Source organism: Adelges cooleyi, unplaced genomic scaffold (assembly GCF_023614345.1).
Source record: "Adelges cooleyi isolate 19-005CV unplaced genomic scaffold, UGA_ACOO_1.1 ACOO_flye_CR_arks_rails_tigmint_CR_PRNA_247, whole genome shotgun sequence".
Classification (NCBI taxonomy): domain Eukaryota; kingdom Metazoa; phylum Arthropoda; class Insecta; order Hemiptera; family Adelgidae; genus Adelges; species Adelges cooleyi.
The window spans coordinates 12,230,493-12,248,696 of NW_026095912.1; the positions used below are offsets into that span (position 1 = coordinate 12,230,493).

Consider the following 18,204-nt stretch of genomic DNA (forward strand, 5'->3'; position numbering starts at 1 on the left):
TGCGGACAGCAATACCGTCTGCCGACCTACTGGCGCCGTCGGTTCCACTCCGCCACCGCCACCACCATCATGATCATCCCCTTTCTTTTCACCATCATCATCCCCTTCCAGCCATCGCGCCACACACTAGAATTATTACTTCTCTACAATACCGGCTGACTGTCTGTCGCCGCCGCCGCCGCCGCCGCCGCTGGTCTGCTACCCTTCAAGATATCATACACACGGCGAGGGTGACCTTTAGGATTCTTTTATGATTTTCTATAAGGCCCAAATCGCTGGAGCAAAACGACTCGGGGTTTGCAAAGTATGACTACACTTACAAAACCAAAATACACAACTGTGTACTGTTTAAACGGCCGACCATTGATCGGATACGACGGCTAAACGGTAGACCGACCGCGGCCAGATGGAAAACAGCTATCAGTCAGATAGCACCGGTCTGATTAGTACAACGTTTCGATTGATTTTCACACGCCACCGCCCGTTGTAACGGCGAATTACATAGACAATAGAACTTTTGAAAAAAAAATAATATATAAATTATACCCATAAACTATACTAAAATAATATACACTCTTTTGTTCGGCGTACAGCTTTGCCCGACTGGACAATATGGCCGAGAAAAAACCAATATTGCCGCAGTAGAGTTGTATTCAAACAGATGGCTCAGTTAAATAAAAACCTAACAGTAATTATAGGAATTAGACAATAATAATAAAAAAAAACGACACTTTATTAACGAACAATGTATGTTAGATTTGATAGCGTTAATATTCGTTAATTAAAATTTTTCATACAAAAAATGATAACACTTGAAATCGCGGTAAAACATTTTTTGTGCAGAAAATAAAATTTAAAAAACACAAATTTTTTAAATAAATGTTTTTAGAATAAAGGTTAGTTGAAATATTATTTCACTGTGCTGATTGCGATTTGATAGGTATCTGAATATTACTATTGAAATCTTCTTAATGACAAAAGTATCTATTATCTAAAAACATAAAAAAAACACCTTTTTTTTAAAGGTCTATTATCTCGTATACAGGGTGATCGTTTTATCGTGAACCACTCAATATGTCATTGGGTTTAATTTATAATTGAATTTTACACCCTACGGGATATTGTGAGGTTAACGACAAAACGGCCACTCTGTATAAATAGTATTTTAGTTTAACATCCATTACCTACATACTTTCTAGATGACTGTTCAGTTATAATGTTATATGCCTAAGCGTTAAGGTCTGGCGGGTTCACGTCGGAATTGTTGAGTTTGCCCAATATTTTTGGGGAGGGCAATTGGAAAGGAAGGCCTATCCCCAAAAAGGGCAATGCTTGGATGTATCTTTGACGGTTCGGTAAATAAAGAGGTACGCGAGCAAAATATAATAGTTTACCCGTTTATAACGATGTGTACTTAACAGTGCACGCGCAGAGTACAAGACTTGTGTAAACACCAAAAATATAATATTTGCGACACACCTAGGACCAGACGGCAGCCGCTTGCCGGCAAATCCACATCGAAGGGTCGTTATCCGTATCGAATATTGTGAACTCAAGGATTAGGGTTCCAATGAATTCCGGCCGTAGTGTCTATGGGACACTTTTCTGTAAAAAACAATATTTTTTTTATCCCTCGCAATCGAATCTCTGCACGGGTTTGTTTGTGTAAGCATATTTTGGCAGTGTCACCGCTATACAGATCAGTTAAGAACCGTACAGCCCACCAAACGACACCCGTTATGATTCGGTATCGAGCAAAAAAGACAACACTCAATTTGGTGACAAAACAAAATACATAAATGTCATTGACATAAAAAAAAACACCCCTTAGCTGTTGTGATAATATCGTGTAACCGGCTAAGTCGAATAAACCGAAAAAATAACCCTATTAAATGCTTTTAAAATTGTATTTAAATAGAGAAGTAATACAAGTACATACAGTTATAAAAAAAAAAAAATATTAAAAATAACTTTAAACTACATTCAAGTAAAATTCGACGTATAACGATGGGTTTGGATATGGTCAATGAGTTATTATTATTAATTATTTTTATTATATACATTGACGCCAATTGGTTTTTTTTTAAGTAAATACAAAAATCTAATATAAAGAATATAATAAAAACTAAAATAAAATGAATACAGCTACCAGTAAAAATAAATTACAAGTGAATGAAAATGAAAATATATAATAACTTCAATGTATATAAATAAAAGTATTTAAAAATTATCTTAAGTAACAAAGAATAATTTAAACGCAATTACTTCAATATTTTAGGAAATTGTAATTATTTACTTGGCGAGGACATTTCTAAGAAAAATAATACCCAGAGAAGAGTTAGGCTAACAGATTTTAATATTTATTAATTAAAAACGGGTTTCCAAAAAAGAAGGTCAGAGACTAGATTGGGCTTCAGCAAAACAAAACTCAACGTTTACAGCCGAAGAACATTAATAATAATTTTGCAATTAAATTATGGCTCGCCGTTTTATCCTAACGATATTATTATTATATATTTTGTGGAAACGGAATTCAATATCCAATTCTAGTTTTATTTTTTTATGTAATATAAATTACCCGTTTTTCACATTTCACTTGTCAGGGCATCGTTTTTTTCCCCCGTCTCGATTTCGATTCTTTACACTAATTAAGCAAACTCAAAATCCGTATCGCTAGTAATTGTTTCTATTTTTATCGAGCACTGTTAGGCTCTGTTAGGTTATTACTCTTTTTTTTTTTTGATATCCTCAACCGATTCAATCGTCGACCGCATTAAAGTCGTTGGCCGTCCTCGGCGTTTCGGTTAATATATAATATCATTGCTCTTTCTTGTTTTTTTGTCTTTTCAATGATTTCCGGCGCGTGCTCGAAAGGAGTTCACGTTGCCGGCAGTCCTCCGACCGCTCCTAATTATCGTTTGTACCATAGCCCATAGTCGAGATGAGATTAAAATAGAAATGAGAAGAAAACAAAAGCGCTTCAGCGAATTGCCGCCCGTTTATTAGACAGTCAAAAGTTCTAAGTTGGCGGCCTTCGTGCTAAGACACCACACCACACACACACACACACACACACACTATCATTATGTACCCCCTAAAGCGAATTTACTCTGAAACTCTTCGAGAGCGGTAAGTAGGTACAAATAAAATTAGACAAACGTCGGAGAGTTTGCGAGAAATTGTTTACCACACTTGGCTTGCGCGGTTGAACTTCCCGAGAAGATCACAAACGCGTTGACCTACTTCGCGGCAACTCGATTCAACTTACTTAAGCAAAACTTACTTACGGTAGAACTGCCTTAGCGTAGTGTGTCTCACTATGGAAAAATCGCATGAAAACTTGAAGCCACGTGTACATCCAATTAATCTAAATGATTCATACACTCGCACCGAGTAGTGTACGATAGCTGTTATAAGTAAAGTTTCAAAACAACTTATTGATAAGTTTATTATACAAAAACCAATTGGTATTCCATGTCGGCGAACAAAAGTTTTTAGAAAACTTCATCGATGACGATTGATTCATTTTCGCCACACACGTGTGCGGAAAACTTTTTTCAGATATAACCGATGGAGCAAACAAACTAAAAGGCTATCTGGAGGTAAAGGCATTTGCTCGCAGACTTTCTGGGTTAGACCATGGGTTGTAGGTCAAGGGAGGGATTTGTATATGAATACATTATTTGCCGCTTTCTAAATAAATTTTGGGTCGTTTGCTCAAGTATATGCAACCAAGTAAAATGGGTTAAAAGAGACTAAAAGGGTGAAAATACTTATGTAAAAGTGTAGGTAAAATCTAGCTGCGTCTAACTCATAGATTAGGTTTCAGGTTAGGGACTGATATGCTTGGAAAGCAAATAGTAAATAGTGAAATGAAGAATGATTTTGGAAGATGTGGCGAGGAATAGAGAAATATGAGGTGGATTGAAAAACAGGTGTATCATCGTGTGGTATCTGATGATTAGATCCTACTTAAAACAATACCATTTAATCAGCGAGTTAATTTCTTCTTATTAATATTAATACAGTTATTTCATTGAGAAAACTAAAATGTGTCTTTGTTTTGTCGACTGATCTGGAACTCAACATTTGTTTTCTTCAAATCTTCAATGTATATAAAAAAAATTAATTTCATACAATTTTCAAATTGAATATTCCTCATTACTGCACAGCGCTATTGTCGGGCTTGATTGTTTATTGGGTGTTTAACAGGTGAAACGAAAGGACAACCTGCGAAGGTATGTTGTAACTAGCTTTGTGAGCTTTAGCAACTTGTAGGTCGTGAGGGTTTTTGCTTGTGTGGAATGTGACTAACCGGGTTTTGGGTTTTGGGTTTTTTAATTTTCTGAACTCGGAATCAGACAAACGAATGAATGCTATCCGAATGGCGACGGCGACTACGGTCTCGGTTTGAATACCGCATGTTGTCTATATCGTATGGCGCTCAATTGATGTCATTATTAAGTACAATCAATTGACGGTGACTGCGGGCAAAGGACCGGCCGTCAACTCCTATTAAGGGTGTCGGTGCTGTGTAACAACAACGATAATAATAACAATAATAGCAATGCCACACTATATGACTATGACGGAGGACCTAAAGTTTTGGGGCCACACCACGTCATGGCGCACACAATATTATGGACTAGGGGTTTGGTGTGAAAATGTCAATTCGAGCTCTCTCTCTCTGTCTATGTATGATAATATGAATTACTGTGCCGTTTCTCGCCAAAACAGTACTTGTTCAGCGGTATGTGCACATTGTGTCTGCCAGGCAAACGGGGCAACACGAAACAGCCATTTAACAATTAATATTTATCGACGGCGCCATATTATTATTATCATTATTGTCTGCTGTGCTGCTGTGCTTTGTCCCCCATGCACTGGCGAGCCGGACATAAAAACACTTTTAACCCCAAACGCCACCAGACGATAATAATTATTATTATTGTCAGTATAATATGATTATTATCCGTCGATCAAACGTAATATTGTGTGTATTACTATTATTATTACACAGCTGACATTGTGAATAATATTATAATGATATCTGCTTGACAAAAACGTCACGCACGAAGCTGATTTAAATCCGTGGTTTAAGTGCGAGATCGACGACGTGCCAAAACTGAATATTTGTCGAAATTTAACAAACCATGTTTTTGGAGAAAAAAAACAACCCAAAACGATATAGCTATACCTAACCCGACCTAACTGGCGGTATTAGAACGGCGTTGGAACGGAATAGACAAAATTCGAAAGCATTTAAGAAGGCTAGGAAGAAAATAAAATTGTGTACGCAGCAAAAATGACACCGAGTAGAGGGGAAAGTAGTTGGGGGAAAAAAAAGAGGGTGTTCAGTGTTCAAGTCTGGGTTCCTTAAGGAGCCTCTACGCCGAGCTTCTACTTCACACAGAACTTACCTAAAAAATACTCAGATTTAAGTTTAATAAGAACACTTGGGTTCTCTATAATATTTACAAATGTCATAGTTTTAATATTGTGCCACAATGCAGTATTTTATAGGTGAGTTCTGTTCGAAGAAGAAACATAATATGTTTTTATACAAAAACATCTGTTGTTGTTTTAGTGAAAAATTGCCTATACAAATGCGCCTTAATAAATGCTAGTGTAACGCTGGCATGCACCTATTTAAGGGGCTACGTATAGGCAATTTTTTAAAAAATATCAATTCAAAGTTAAAAATGTAGTGTATTTTTATTAGTGTACGCTAGTGATGATTCTTTAATAATTCTATTACATTGTGACAACATCCATTATAAATATGTTCTTCTAATAAACAGTCTCTCGCTTTTCAATTACAGCTTTATCAAATATTCAAACAGAAATAACTCTTTGAGATGGTACAGTAGGTATATTAATGTGTAATTTACGATTTATCATGAAGTAGTATTGAAATATTAATGATAAATATAGGAATTTTTGTCGAGAAATCTAATTTGTAAAAATATATCATTATAGACACAATATATAATATGATCTGATTACATTTTTTTACAATTTTTTGGTGAATAGAATTGCCATTGTCTTAGTTGCCTTTGTTTCTTATTTGTTTGTAATCTATTGGTTTTAAATTTTTTTCTGCAAGCCCAAATCAAAAACAAATTAAATGCAATTGTAAACGCCCCAAATAAACAAAATATTCAACGAAATGACAATCCGGGAATTTCGAAACAAACATAAATATACAATAAAATATTATAATAAATGTAAAAATATAGTCATTTATTTCGTTTCGCTAAAAAGGAAATTGCTAAACAGACATCGATTTCATCGTGTACTGGCCGTATTTTTTCATTAGAGAACAAACAACATTTTTTCCCCCCTTTTTTTTTCAAGACACACAAAGAGAAAAGCAAACTAACCACAATGTACTGCCGCATACTACTTTGTGTATTTTACATAAAGCTCATTCCGGGAACGCAGACCATTTCGAACCGAGGGCAAAACATAAATTATAAAACGCAACCAACCTATTCGTTAAAATTATTATTAACCCAATGATAACACCAGCGGCTGCCTTTCGCATATATTATACTGTTGTCCCTTAGGGTTTGTGTTGACCACCTGCAAAAACCTGCTAAAGGGCGTGTATTAGGTGGAAAATAAGAGCAGAAAATTCTAATGTAAACCGAGTAGACGAATAAATTTGTCGACAGGGCTTTAAGACGTTGAGGTAGAGATAGACCAAAGTAGAAGAAGAAGTGAGTGCGCCTTATTGATAAGGACGTGGAAGTGTGTGGAGTAGATAAGGAACTATAGTGTACATGATCCTAGGATGTGAAGCGAGACTGCAAGATGGACGATAAGGCGAACAAAAAGGAGCTTTTGCACATTTTCCATTTGGGTTAATTCTTCTGTACCTAACCTAATCGGACGGTTTTGTTAAGGGGATTGCGTGCGGTCTGTTTTTGTGACGGTTTAGACCAAAAAGCCAGACAAAATTTCGACTATATACTTAGGGCGGTCCGATTTCAATTGTGTGGTAATTCTGTTACTATGTGGGAAACAGATAATTTGCTTTGCTTTTTGTGAAAAAGTTGCAAATTTGATTCATTTAATTACAAGAAAAATAAATTGTTCAAATGTTAATTGGCTTCCTACAAAACACAATAAAGTAGCCAAAGAAGTCGAAGCACTTGAATTTACATTGGATGAACCATCCAATGTAAATTCTCATTTTTCTTAATTACTATAGCCCACGAAAAACTCCTTAAGGACAGACTGCATGCGAACCCCAACGAATCCTCCAATCCAATGAATTTCACATCTCATAAGTAAACGCTAAAAAGAAGAACCATACTTCTTGTTGATGTGTCATGAGTCTTTGAATATCATTTTTTGAAATACACGTTTGAATATCTGCAAGTCGAAAAACGCGTTCAATTGTAAAACTTAACGAAGGAAAACGTTTTTTTATAGCCACACTGTTGGTATTTTTTTTTTGCGTTTGTTGTTTGTCGCTAATGCTCGATATAAAAAAACGAGGGGAACGTGCGATATTAACGCATTTTTTATCTTTCATTTTTATCATTTTCGGTTTCAGGTACAACATTATCTTGCGTGCATCCGTTCGACACAATCGTTATAACCGCTGAAAACAGTGTATATTCGTCGTAAACGTTGGTTATTCGTTTATCAGTCCCGTGTGTGTGTTTTTATTATCACTATTTTTTATTTTTTTTTTATGATATTTCTATCCGCCGGCCGCCGTTTGTTAGTCTCAGCGCAGACTCGTTTATATCAATAAAAAATATCAACGGCAAAAAAAAAATATATGAATAAGCAAAACATTGTAAAAATCAATATATATTATTATCTATAATAATATTTTGTTTACATGTACACGAAATAAGAAAAAAAAACGATAAAAGACATGTCTCTTAAGGGACGCTATGCTCGGTACCGGTTATTATTTTTTATGGCGGATCGCCCAAAGTCCAAATAAATATGGCCAAACAACGTTAAGTGTAACCATAACTAGCGACGGCAGCTTTGGGCCTTCATTTTAATGCAGATTGATTGCTGACGATGCACAAATTTCATTAAATAAGCAAAAAAAATAATATGTATCCGATTAAAATTTTAAGCCTCTATTTTTTTGCCGACGGTTTTTATATTAAAGCTTTTGAGTTTTTTTAAAGTGTAAATTGTCTGCGAATTGAAAATAAATCCCTGATAAAAATAAGGTGCATGTATAATGTATTATATTATGTTAAAAAAAAAAGCTCTTAACTTTCCGGCATATTTATCATCTTGGTGATTGGAAAATATCTTGATCAGACTTTGCAATGGCTAGGAATTCGACGACCTATTGCTCAATGGACAAAATATGACTTGATAAAAATACTGGCCGTTGTCACAAGTATTTACAGTTGTCCCAATTGTGTTTGCTTCTATTTTCTAAAATGCATATTGTTACTTACTTGCGTTGGGACCAATTTTAAATTTAGTCCATCTCGGGAATTTCTCGAGAAACAATTTGTCATTCTTGACAAATTTGGAGTCAAGTATTTCTGCCAGAAAATTGGCGAGTTCGAAAGCGGTACAGAATTGTACACATTCCAGTTAAGACATGTCAAGGAATGTTTCACATGTGTTGCAGTTCAGCGGGGCTCTTCTTTGGCATGCAATAAGGTAAAACAATGTACTTTGTACGCCTTGCGGTTGTTTAGTTATGCTAATCTTGAAAATTACATTTCCTCTGGTAGAAATTTATCCAGTTTGCCGACAACATGAATTAGGTATTAGCTGAGTGTAGGAGGATTGCAAATATTTTGTTTCAATGTGTCTATATTGTTCTATTTTCTTATTTTTTGTTCTTGGGGTGTATTCGTTTTCTTATCCAACTTGGAACGTCCTACCCATAGTTTAACAGGGTAAACTAAGAGAAAAAGACCCGTCTGACCGTTCCAAACAAAATACAGATTGGACATTTCTAATAGGCAAGTTTCGAGTAAGACTTTATAGATCCGGATAAGATGGCATTTTTCTCGTCTCAGAGATATACATATACACTGTAAGAGTGGAATTAGCAAAGAAATTCGAAAAGGACGTGCGCCGGGATCATTAGGGAACGCGCAGCGAAACTTAACAAGATGTATAATATATTTTTAATACTCCCCTTCCGGTTTTCGGTAAGTCATCAGCGATTTTGTCCGTGTCCGACTGTCGAGGCGTTCCTACACTCAACACAATTAAAACACGGCTATGTTTCGCCTTCTGAATAACAAACAGCCACTAATAATATTACAGTCGCGTATCGAGGGGTGACTCTCCACCACAACACACACACACACAACGCGCTGCCCTGTTGGTGGTCGAAATTTCGTTATTTGTAGCTGTTGTATAAACACAGACTACTTGGAACACACAGAAAAAAAATATCAAAATTGAATGACAATTTTTGTAGACCGGTTGTCGGTGCACATAGAGTTGAATTGTTCTTTATTTAAAAAATTAATTCAATATAAAAGTTACCGTTTAAGCTCTGGAAAATATTTTTAAAAAAGGCAAATATTTAGAAATTGTATAATATTTTAAAATAGGTAACATAAATGTTTCTAAAAATATAAACTACAAAATTTCAATTAAAGTTTTAAATTAAATTGTTCGCCTTGTACACGAGTAATCCTATTTTCTATGCGAACCACTCAACGGTTTCTTTTCACAGCGTTCTAAGCAAATTCCTTATAAAAAGTTTCACACCGCAACAGTTGCTGTAATCTTTTTTTATGCTCGCGTCTCATACGTTTTATAGCTGCGAAAGAAAAAAAAGGAGATTTCCTTTCCTAAAAAGTATTCAATTTAAAAAAAAAACAGAAACCCACATTGCAGAAATTGTAAAAAAAAAGTACAAATTGAATTAATAAATACAAAATTCATTTTTGCGCCTTAACCAACCTTATAAGTCTAATATACATCTGTTGATCTGTTGACATAATGTATTGACCAATGAATTTTTAAATGTAAGATGTTATTTTAAATTTACTCAACGTACCCACATTACTTCAACTCACCTTCAATTTCAAAAATAAATTCAACACAAGTACCTAGCCAGGTTGCTGTATACAAATATACTTAAAGCTATTAGTTATTAGTTTCTTTTTTGTTATTATTATTATAGAAAAAAAAAATCAAGTACTTATATCATAAGATAAACAAATAATGTGTTTAAATATTATACTATAAAAGAATGTATGCTTTTTTCATAAATTAATATTATATATCAAATTATTCCATCAAGGGTTGGTTTCATAGCTAAAATGATCTACATCTTGAATTTTAAATCACGTTTAAAAGGTTGTAATCACAACAAGATTACCGTTAATGTAAAATTGTAATGACGTTTTTTTTTTAAAAAAAAAAAGTTATATTTCACTAAGACTGAAGAAAAAAAACTTCATTACATTGAAATGTCTATTCTCTCGGTAAAATACATTATAAACGGCTTATTATCGTCGGGTGACTTAATTAACATTTTAAAAATATCGAATTTAGATCATTATATTATGCAAATTTTAAGTATAAAATTAACGTCCGAGCAAATTAAGTGTTACGGTGTTTTTTCTCTTCTTGTATTTCTTGAAAAGGTCCTGTTTTCACCGGGGTCTTAGGTAAAAGTGTATGAATAAATTATTTGGTATATTGAATACAGCTCGAACGGCTTTTGTAAAGTGCCCGGACGAGATGTTGAAAAGGTGAAATTCCCGCGCAAGTGTATCCGATTGCTTTGTAAACCGAGTAGAGGACGGATCGAGTAGATTGTATCAACTTTTCAGAAGGGCAGTTAAGGAATTTCAGAGTTTCCTCCGCGGGTCGTCCGTAAGGGATCACGCATGCATATTACATGCCTTGACATAGCATTACTAGAAGTGTCCAAGGAAATAATACAATATTGCGTAGGCGTGTCGCGTTCAATTACACATAACTGAGTTCTATTGAATCGACCCTGCCATTTTTGTCGAACGACTTAAACTATATTGTGCTTTACGCGAAACATACTGAAGTTTTCCCGGGTTAGTCTTTTGGCAATAGAATTTGCTCCAAGTTTACATTTAGCCATATATTTTGTTACATATGAGAAGCAACTCTGATGAATGCAAAAACAAGTAAAAAAATAGAAAACACCGAAATAGAATACACATTTAATGCTGGTATAATATTTTGGCCGAGCTTTTCCTTTTGGTTAGCACACAAAGGTCAATATTAATTATTGGGAATTTCGGCAGTTGTAATATTACAGTGTGCGTTGTGCTGGAAATTTCACGTTTAACTACAACTTGCCGTGTGCTTACAGGGTCGGTGCAACAGAGAGAAGCCGCCGTGCAAGTATTTCCACCCGCCGCAGCATCTCAAGGATCAGCTATTGATAAACGGTCGCAACCATTTGGCATTGAAGAACGCGCTGATGCAGCAGATGACCATGGCGGCCAGCCAGCAGATCGTACCCGGTCAAGTTCCCACGGCGGTGGTGAGTTTTGATCCTGTTAGTATGAACATTTTTTATTAAATAATTTTTTTTTTCATTTTATTATTTTAAGTGCATGACATAGCACAACCAATGCCTAAGACACAACCCTAAGAATTACCCCGGGCGATAGTCAAACATGGAGGGGGAAGACGCGCCGTATCTTGATTACCGTTTTACTTTAATGTTGCCATCAATTCTGCGCCACAAACAAATCAACAACTTTTAATTTGTTTTCGCCGACTCCGGCACTTAATTACATAAGTCGGCGGTGTAATTAAATCACAGTTTTAATACTCTTTGCAAAGCCAATCGATCAAAGTCAAACGCCGAAATCGCATTATTTATAATCGTGTCGCCGCCGCGGTTTCATTCGTTTGTTACAAGTCCGTGGAATATCAATTAGATATTTCTGAATGAAAAATATAATATGTTCAGGACAAAAGCTTTGCATTCTCGAGGCTTACTTTTCTTAGATGTCTAATGCCAAGATTGCTAGCAGAAATAAATAAGAGGGAGACGCCACAACTGTTGCCAAATGTCATACAGACCATGATTTGTATCTAGTCTGTGAGGAACGTCACAAAAAAAAAACCCAGACCATAATATCAGTCCCATCTATTATCAGTGTGTTAAGTGGGCGTTATCGGATAAAGGAAAATTGACAATAAATTACGAAGAAGCTAAATTTACCAAATTCTCACCGTTCGTTCCACACCGCCATTTTTTTCTACCGTCGCCTGTTTTCTTTTCTAATATTTTCTATTTCTTACCATCCTGATTTTTCAGTCCATTAGTCCATTTGTGTCAAGTAACATCCGTGACTCTAGATCGTCATGTATCGAGTTTCAGCTATCATTATTATATTGAATCGTTAAATAGCTGGTTTATGTTACCCTTGGGTACTTTTTTTTTGTCTGTTAATCTTTCGAACGTGCGGTCAGAGCAGCGTTGGGGTTTTATTCGGTCCGAAGAAGGTTTTTTGGACAAACATTAATTTTCGTTTTGCATTTACAAATAAACAATCCGGAGGTCGAAAACCACGAACGGCATCCATAAAGCAACATACAGTATAAATAAAAATAAACTTATGGCTTAGTCGAGCTCGCATTGCCTTTCTGAAACAATCGTTGGGCACGTACAATGTCCGGAAAACAATCCGTTATTATTTATTTGTTTGTTTCGGTCATAAGGCTCGTGAAACAATACAATTAGCTAAGATCAACCGCGGATTTATTGTGGAAAATAATACTTAATTGTACCGAACGAAATGTCTACACGAGGAGTAATAAAACGTACTCAAGGGTTATATTTTAATAGAGCAATATATGAATGTAATAAATAATATGAATAATAAATGTATTTGCAAAGAGGGATAAAAACAGAAAAAAGTTTTGTGTACTCGTTGAGTATTAAATTTCATACGGAATGACATAAAATACTACATCGGTTAAGTTAAGTTGCATTGTTAAGCCACCAGTGAAGTACTTCAGTTTGAAATTTTTAAAATTGTAAAAATCTCAAGGCCATTTCAATCCACGGTAAAGTCAATACAAAATGCAAACTTTCCATTTGCAAGGCAACCCAAGTACTTTTGGTAAAATGGACCAGTATAATAAATTGAGACGCTTTTTAACAATATGTAAATCTAATTGAGACGTTTATTAAAACAAGGACCAAATTTCAAATTTTGGTGTTTTTAGGAGAGACAAAAAACTATTTTTCTAGGTACGTTTTTTTTAACGAAAACTTTATACTTTTGCCGAATTTATTACCATTTAATGGGTTGATTTAATTTATAAAATGACAATTTTTAGTTTTAATTTACCTATGGAGTTTTTTAAGGGTTGTAAAATTGGGTCTTTGTTCTTATCAAAACTTTTAAAATTGAAAGTTAACATTTATTTAATAAAAAAAAAATGACTTGTTCTGTGTATGAAATGTAACTTTTTTATTCAAAATCATATAAACATGCTCTAAAAATAAAACAAAACGATAAAAGTGTCATATAGAAAACAATATTATGACTGAGAATATTAAAACATTAAAATAGTAGTTGTCACAATATTTTACTTTTTTGATCACAGTTGTACTTTTGTTTATAAAATAACATTTATTAGGCCCTCTTTTTTAGTAAAATAACATGTATGTTTTCTTATTACAGTATGCATACCGGATATGCATACTGGACCAATAATATTCTAGCATAATATAAAATTTTAAAATAAATACATTTTTATAAGAAAAAACGCGTTTTGCAAAAAAATCCGAATTAGGCCCTTGTTCTAATAAGTGTCTCACAATTATTCTAAACGGAATTGGCGGACACAGAGATAACTCATTGTGTGGAATATATATATATATATTAATTGTAAATAATTTATTGAAAACTCGGAGGGTTTTATGGCAGCTGACACATAAACCGACGAACAGACTGCGTGCACAACCGTAGGTGTGTAGGAGAAGTCGTATGTTTCGCACTATGAAAAAAATACATTTGAACAAAATAAGAAGAACCGTGAAAAAGGGGTTGCGTTCATGGACTTTTGGCGGTTTTTTTGCGGACGACGAAGTCGAATTCCATGTTGGCCAAGTGCGTGAAGATGGGCAACACGTCGTGGTCCGGCATCCACGGCGAGCTGACACTCGGCTGGAACACGGTGAACATGGTGCAGTAGCCGACTTTGTGGACCATTTCCGCGTGGGGCTTGTTCTGGTTCTCGCTGCCCATCAGCTGCCTCGGGCCAACCGTCAGGCTGTCGTGGTGCGCCACCACCAGGATGTCGCCCCAGTCCTCCGCGGTCGCTTTGCACAAGGCCGCCATCAGGTGCCGGATGCGGACGTTGTACTCGGCGAACGTCTCCGCGGCGATCCGGTCCTGTATCGTTTCCCTGCTGTACATGGCCGTGTAATCGTTGACCGGCACTCCGATCCGGCAGCTCTTGAACTCGGCGTCGGTCATCCACTTGGGCACTACGCGCAGCGACCAATGCGGCCACTCGTACAGTCCCGGTTCGATGTTGATCTTCAACGACGAATTTTTCAGCCCTGCAAATCCACGCACACTTATCACCGATTCACAACCGCTTTGGGGGAGAGTTTCCAATCGAAATTGGAAGCATTCGAGATGTGGTCGCGCGCAAGAATGCTGAAGACGCCTAGGCTCCGACACCCGGGACACGTCGTGAGAAACGAGAGCGGACATTCTACAGTTCAAATCCATTCTGCATGGGAAAATATATGGAAAGACAAGACCCGAGGTGGAAGAAGAACGGCACGGGCTGCAATTGCTTGGAATACAATGAAAATCGCACCGTACCGTATAAGAAACGAGTGGCGGTCAGAACACTGCGCATGGAGCACGACGAGAAAACGTGTTTGATGTCCAGAGGCGGCGAATGGTTGTTGTTCTTGAGCGAGTAGCCCGTCCATTCTGATTGAAATTCGCCAACAATCGTCAACGGCGGATCGTGTTGGTAATCCGCAAACGAAGCTCTGTTCTCCAGATGTGTAGGAAGGTTGAGATCTTTCCGGACGTAAGCGCCTATCAAAAAACATGCAAGATGCAGAACAAATAGAAGAATGTAAATCGAACTCGGTGGGATGGACACAAGGGAATAACGGTAATTACCGGTTTTTTCGTCAATCACATTTTTCCACCACTGTGGACCGAATACACAGTCTACCGGTTCAGCGTGACTCATGAAGATGATTCGACGACAAAGGCTGGCCGGTGTGTAAATCGAATCTTGGTACAACTATAACGGGTGGTATAAGTAAAAACTGGACGTGCTCTCCAGACAAGCGTAATGTACTTACGCATTTCGATATTGAAAAGTTTCGAATAAATTTGAAATTGATGGCTCTTATCAATGTTAACCGATTCATCGCGAGCCACGCTTCCAACGTTCAACGCGGTTTTAATCGTTGAAATATTATTTCCGGGCGATTATTCAGCGTTGGAAACCTAATCAGAAAGATTTATCTCCGGACTATGATTACCTAGGAGTTGAATATGTTATTTCCATTTTCATAACGGCCAGAACAGTTTGCCGAAATTTGAGTTCAACAAATATAACAGACAATTATTGTTGCTGGACGAATGTTCAAAAGTTCTGCTATTCCGTGAAATAAAGAAACGAGTTTCCAGTGTTAATATGTAACGGCTAAGCGGTCTAAGTATTGTTTGAAATTATACTCCGCTATATGGTTAATTAAATCATGCAAAACTCCACTATACATAATACACCGACGTGCGGTAATTAGAATAAATGTTAAGGATGAACGTGAGGAATTTGTTCGGCAAACTACTAACAACGAACAGCGGAAGTAAAAAGTGTAATTAGTGTAAAGAATACATTGACAGACATTTTTCCAGGAAACTGAACTTCCAACTGTTATTCATTAGTCTCCTGTTAATTTGCTACAAAGCTCAAGTCGTATAATATCAAAAGTTTTCATCCGTTTACTTAAACAACAATAATCGTACTTAAGTTTTTTTTTTTTTTAAACTGTTTATTAACGACAAGGTAATTCGGAATGACTAGAAGCTTTTTTAACCGTGTCCAGACGGCGTTTGGGCAAAAGTACACAGTTCGTGTACAAAATATATTAATAATTTTTACACAAATACTACATTGTCAGGAACACAATTCGATATTGGCTACTTTTTAAGAGACGACGACAACAACATTCTACGGCGGTTATTATTCGTAGGCTATAAAAAGCGACTTGAACGTTTCCTTTTCTGATTGATGGCCCGAATGGAAAACGCTTAACGCGAATTTTGATAAAAAACAAATTCCCTTTTTTTTTTTTTTTTTTAAATTTTGGCGATCGTCTGGCGTATTTTAGCAACTCGCCGGCGACCTCGGACCCCGGCGGTGTTCAAACCAAGCCGGTCTGCGGAATTTGTGTGCATAATATTTATTTATATAATATGTACCCGTGACGCTTTGGCATCCGGCCGGAATAGCTCAACAATCATCGTTTTTATCGTCGTTCGGCGACGGTGAAAAATAACAAAAGTGACGAGACCCGCGTGGGCGGCCGGCCACACGTCGTACCAAACTCGAAATCGATTAATTACCGACAGTCCGGGGGGGGGGGGGGTTCATTCTAAATAAAAAAAAACGATTCGGCTCACCGTTCGGCTATTGTGGATTGGTCGTGGTCCGTTTGAACTCGAACGTGCGTGCCGCAGATACTTGGAACCGTTTCAAAGCTAATTAGCCCGGGTCATAAATCGGTTTGCGCACTTGAATCCCTCGAGTGCCGTAAGACAGACAGCCTGGCAAGGTGCTCGTCGGATAAGGTGAACGCCGCGGGTGTGCAAAAAAACCGACCGAAAACGCCTCCGTTTCCGGTAATCAAGTTATAGTTATCAAGTCCGGCACAAAGAATCCTTTGGGTTTTTCGCGTCCCGGAAAGTTTATCTAATTAACACCGTCCGCCAGTGTCGCGCGCTTTCTGCGTCGCATACATTTAAACTTTTTTTCGCAACAAAAATGTAGTTAAAAAAGCGAGAAAAACAAAGTGTACTCGGCACTTTAAAAACAAAAAAAAAAAAATCAAATAAACGAGAGAAACAAAAAACACTAAAAATATATTATGTTAATGCCCTGTTGATAAAAAAAAAAAACAACCAAAAGGGTACAGACCGTATCTGGATTGAACGTCACTACAACGCAGACTATTGCTATACCATTAGACTGTCTACGGTCTTACTCGGTACATAAATAAATCAGTTTTATTTCCTTTGAACAACTGTTTCGATTACACATAATATGTACTTATTGTACATACAACACTTTTCAACTCAAAGTATAGTACACATATATATTATTTTTGCAGAAAAAAAAATAAGCCAGTGTTTAATGGGGATGAAGCGAGGGCTGAAAATAAAAAAAAATTGTATACTCGTTTTAGAGAGGGAAATGATTATTAGTGATTTGTTTTGGCTGTTATCCAGAAGAATTATATAAAAAAATTAATATTTAATTTAAAAACTAATAAATAAAAATAATATCAGTTAAAAATCAGTTATTACAGTTATTAATCAAAAGTATTTTTGGAAACTGTTGAAAGATTCCCTTGTTCGGAAGGTTTATTAAAAAAAAAAATTATTAATTTGTATAATTAGTTTCAAGGAGATTGCATGTGGTCTGATCTGTGACGTTTGAGTCCAAAGAGCCAGAAAATTTCGATTATTTAAGATGGCCAAGGTTATGTGGGAAACAGATTTTTTTCGCTTATTTTTATGTAAAAAATTGCAAACATAATTTATTCAATATTACAACTTTTTAAGTGATTATCGACTTCTCACACAACTTATTAAAGTAGCCAAAGAATTCTAAGCTCTTTACAGAATTGAAATAATTGGACCATCCAATGTAGTCGAAATTTTGTCTGCTTTTTTGGTCTAAAATAAACCAAAATGGCTTTTACTCGTAGAAATAATTGTTTAAATTCGGAATAATACTTTAGGCTTGTACAAATCGACCGGCAAAGTAATCGACATATATTAAAACCTCCTTTTTTTCTTAAATATTGCCTATACAAAACTCCATAAAAACAGACCGCATGCACGTTTCCTTCAAGAGAATGACACCATGTATTTTTTTAGTGTCTTTTAGTGATCCATATGCTCAACATAGGTCTGGTTTTGGTCCGTTTTGACCGGTAAACTGACGGAACCGTGGACTTATGTGCTTTAT

General features: G+C 36.1%; 1 protein-coding gene across 3 annotated transcripts in view; it reads left to right on the plus strand.

Moving 5' to 3' along the window:
* Window positions 1-18,204, plus strand: part of LOC126836647 (protein muscleblind) — a 151,909-nt gene that overhangs the window by 101,721 nt on the left and 31,984 nt on the right. For 2 of the 3 annotated variants that reach the window (XM_050570230.1, XM_050570231.1), the window contains exon 5: window positions 11,318-11,506. In XM_050570230.1, the coding sequence (XP_050426187.1) occupies window positions 11,318-11,506 (189 nt within the window). The remainder of the gene's footprint in view (window positions 1-11,317; window positions 11,507-18,204) is intronic. The other variant, XM_050570232.1, reaches the window with a different exon arrangement.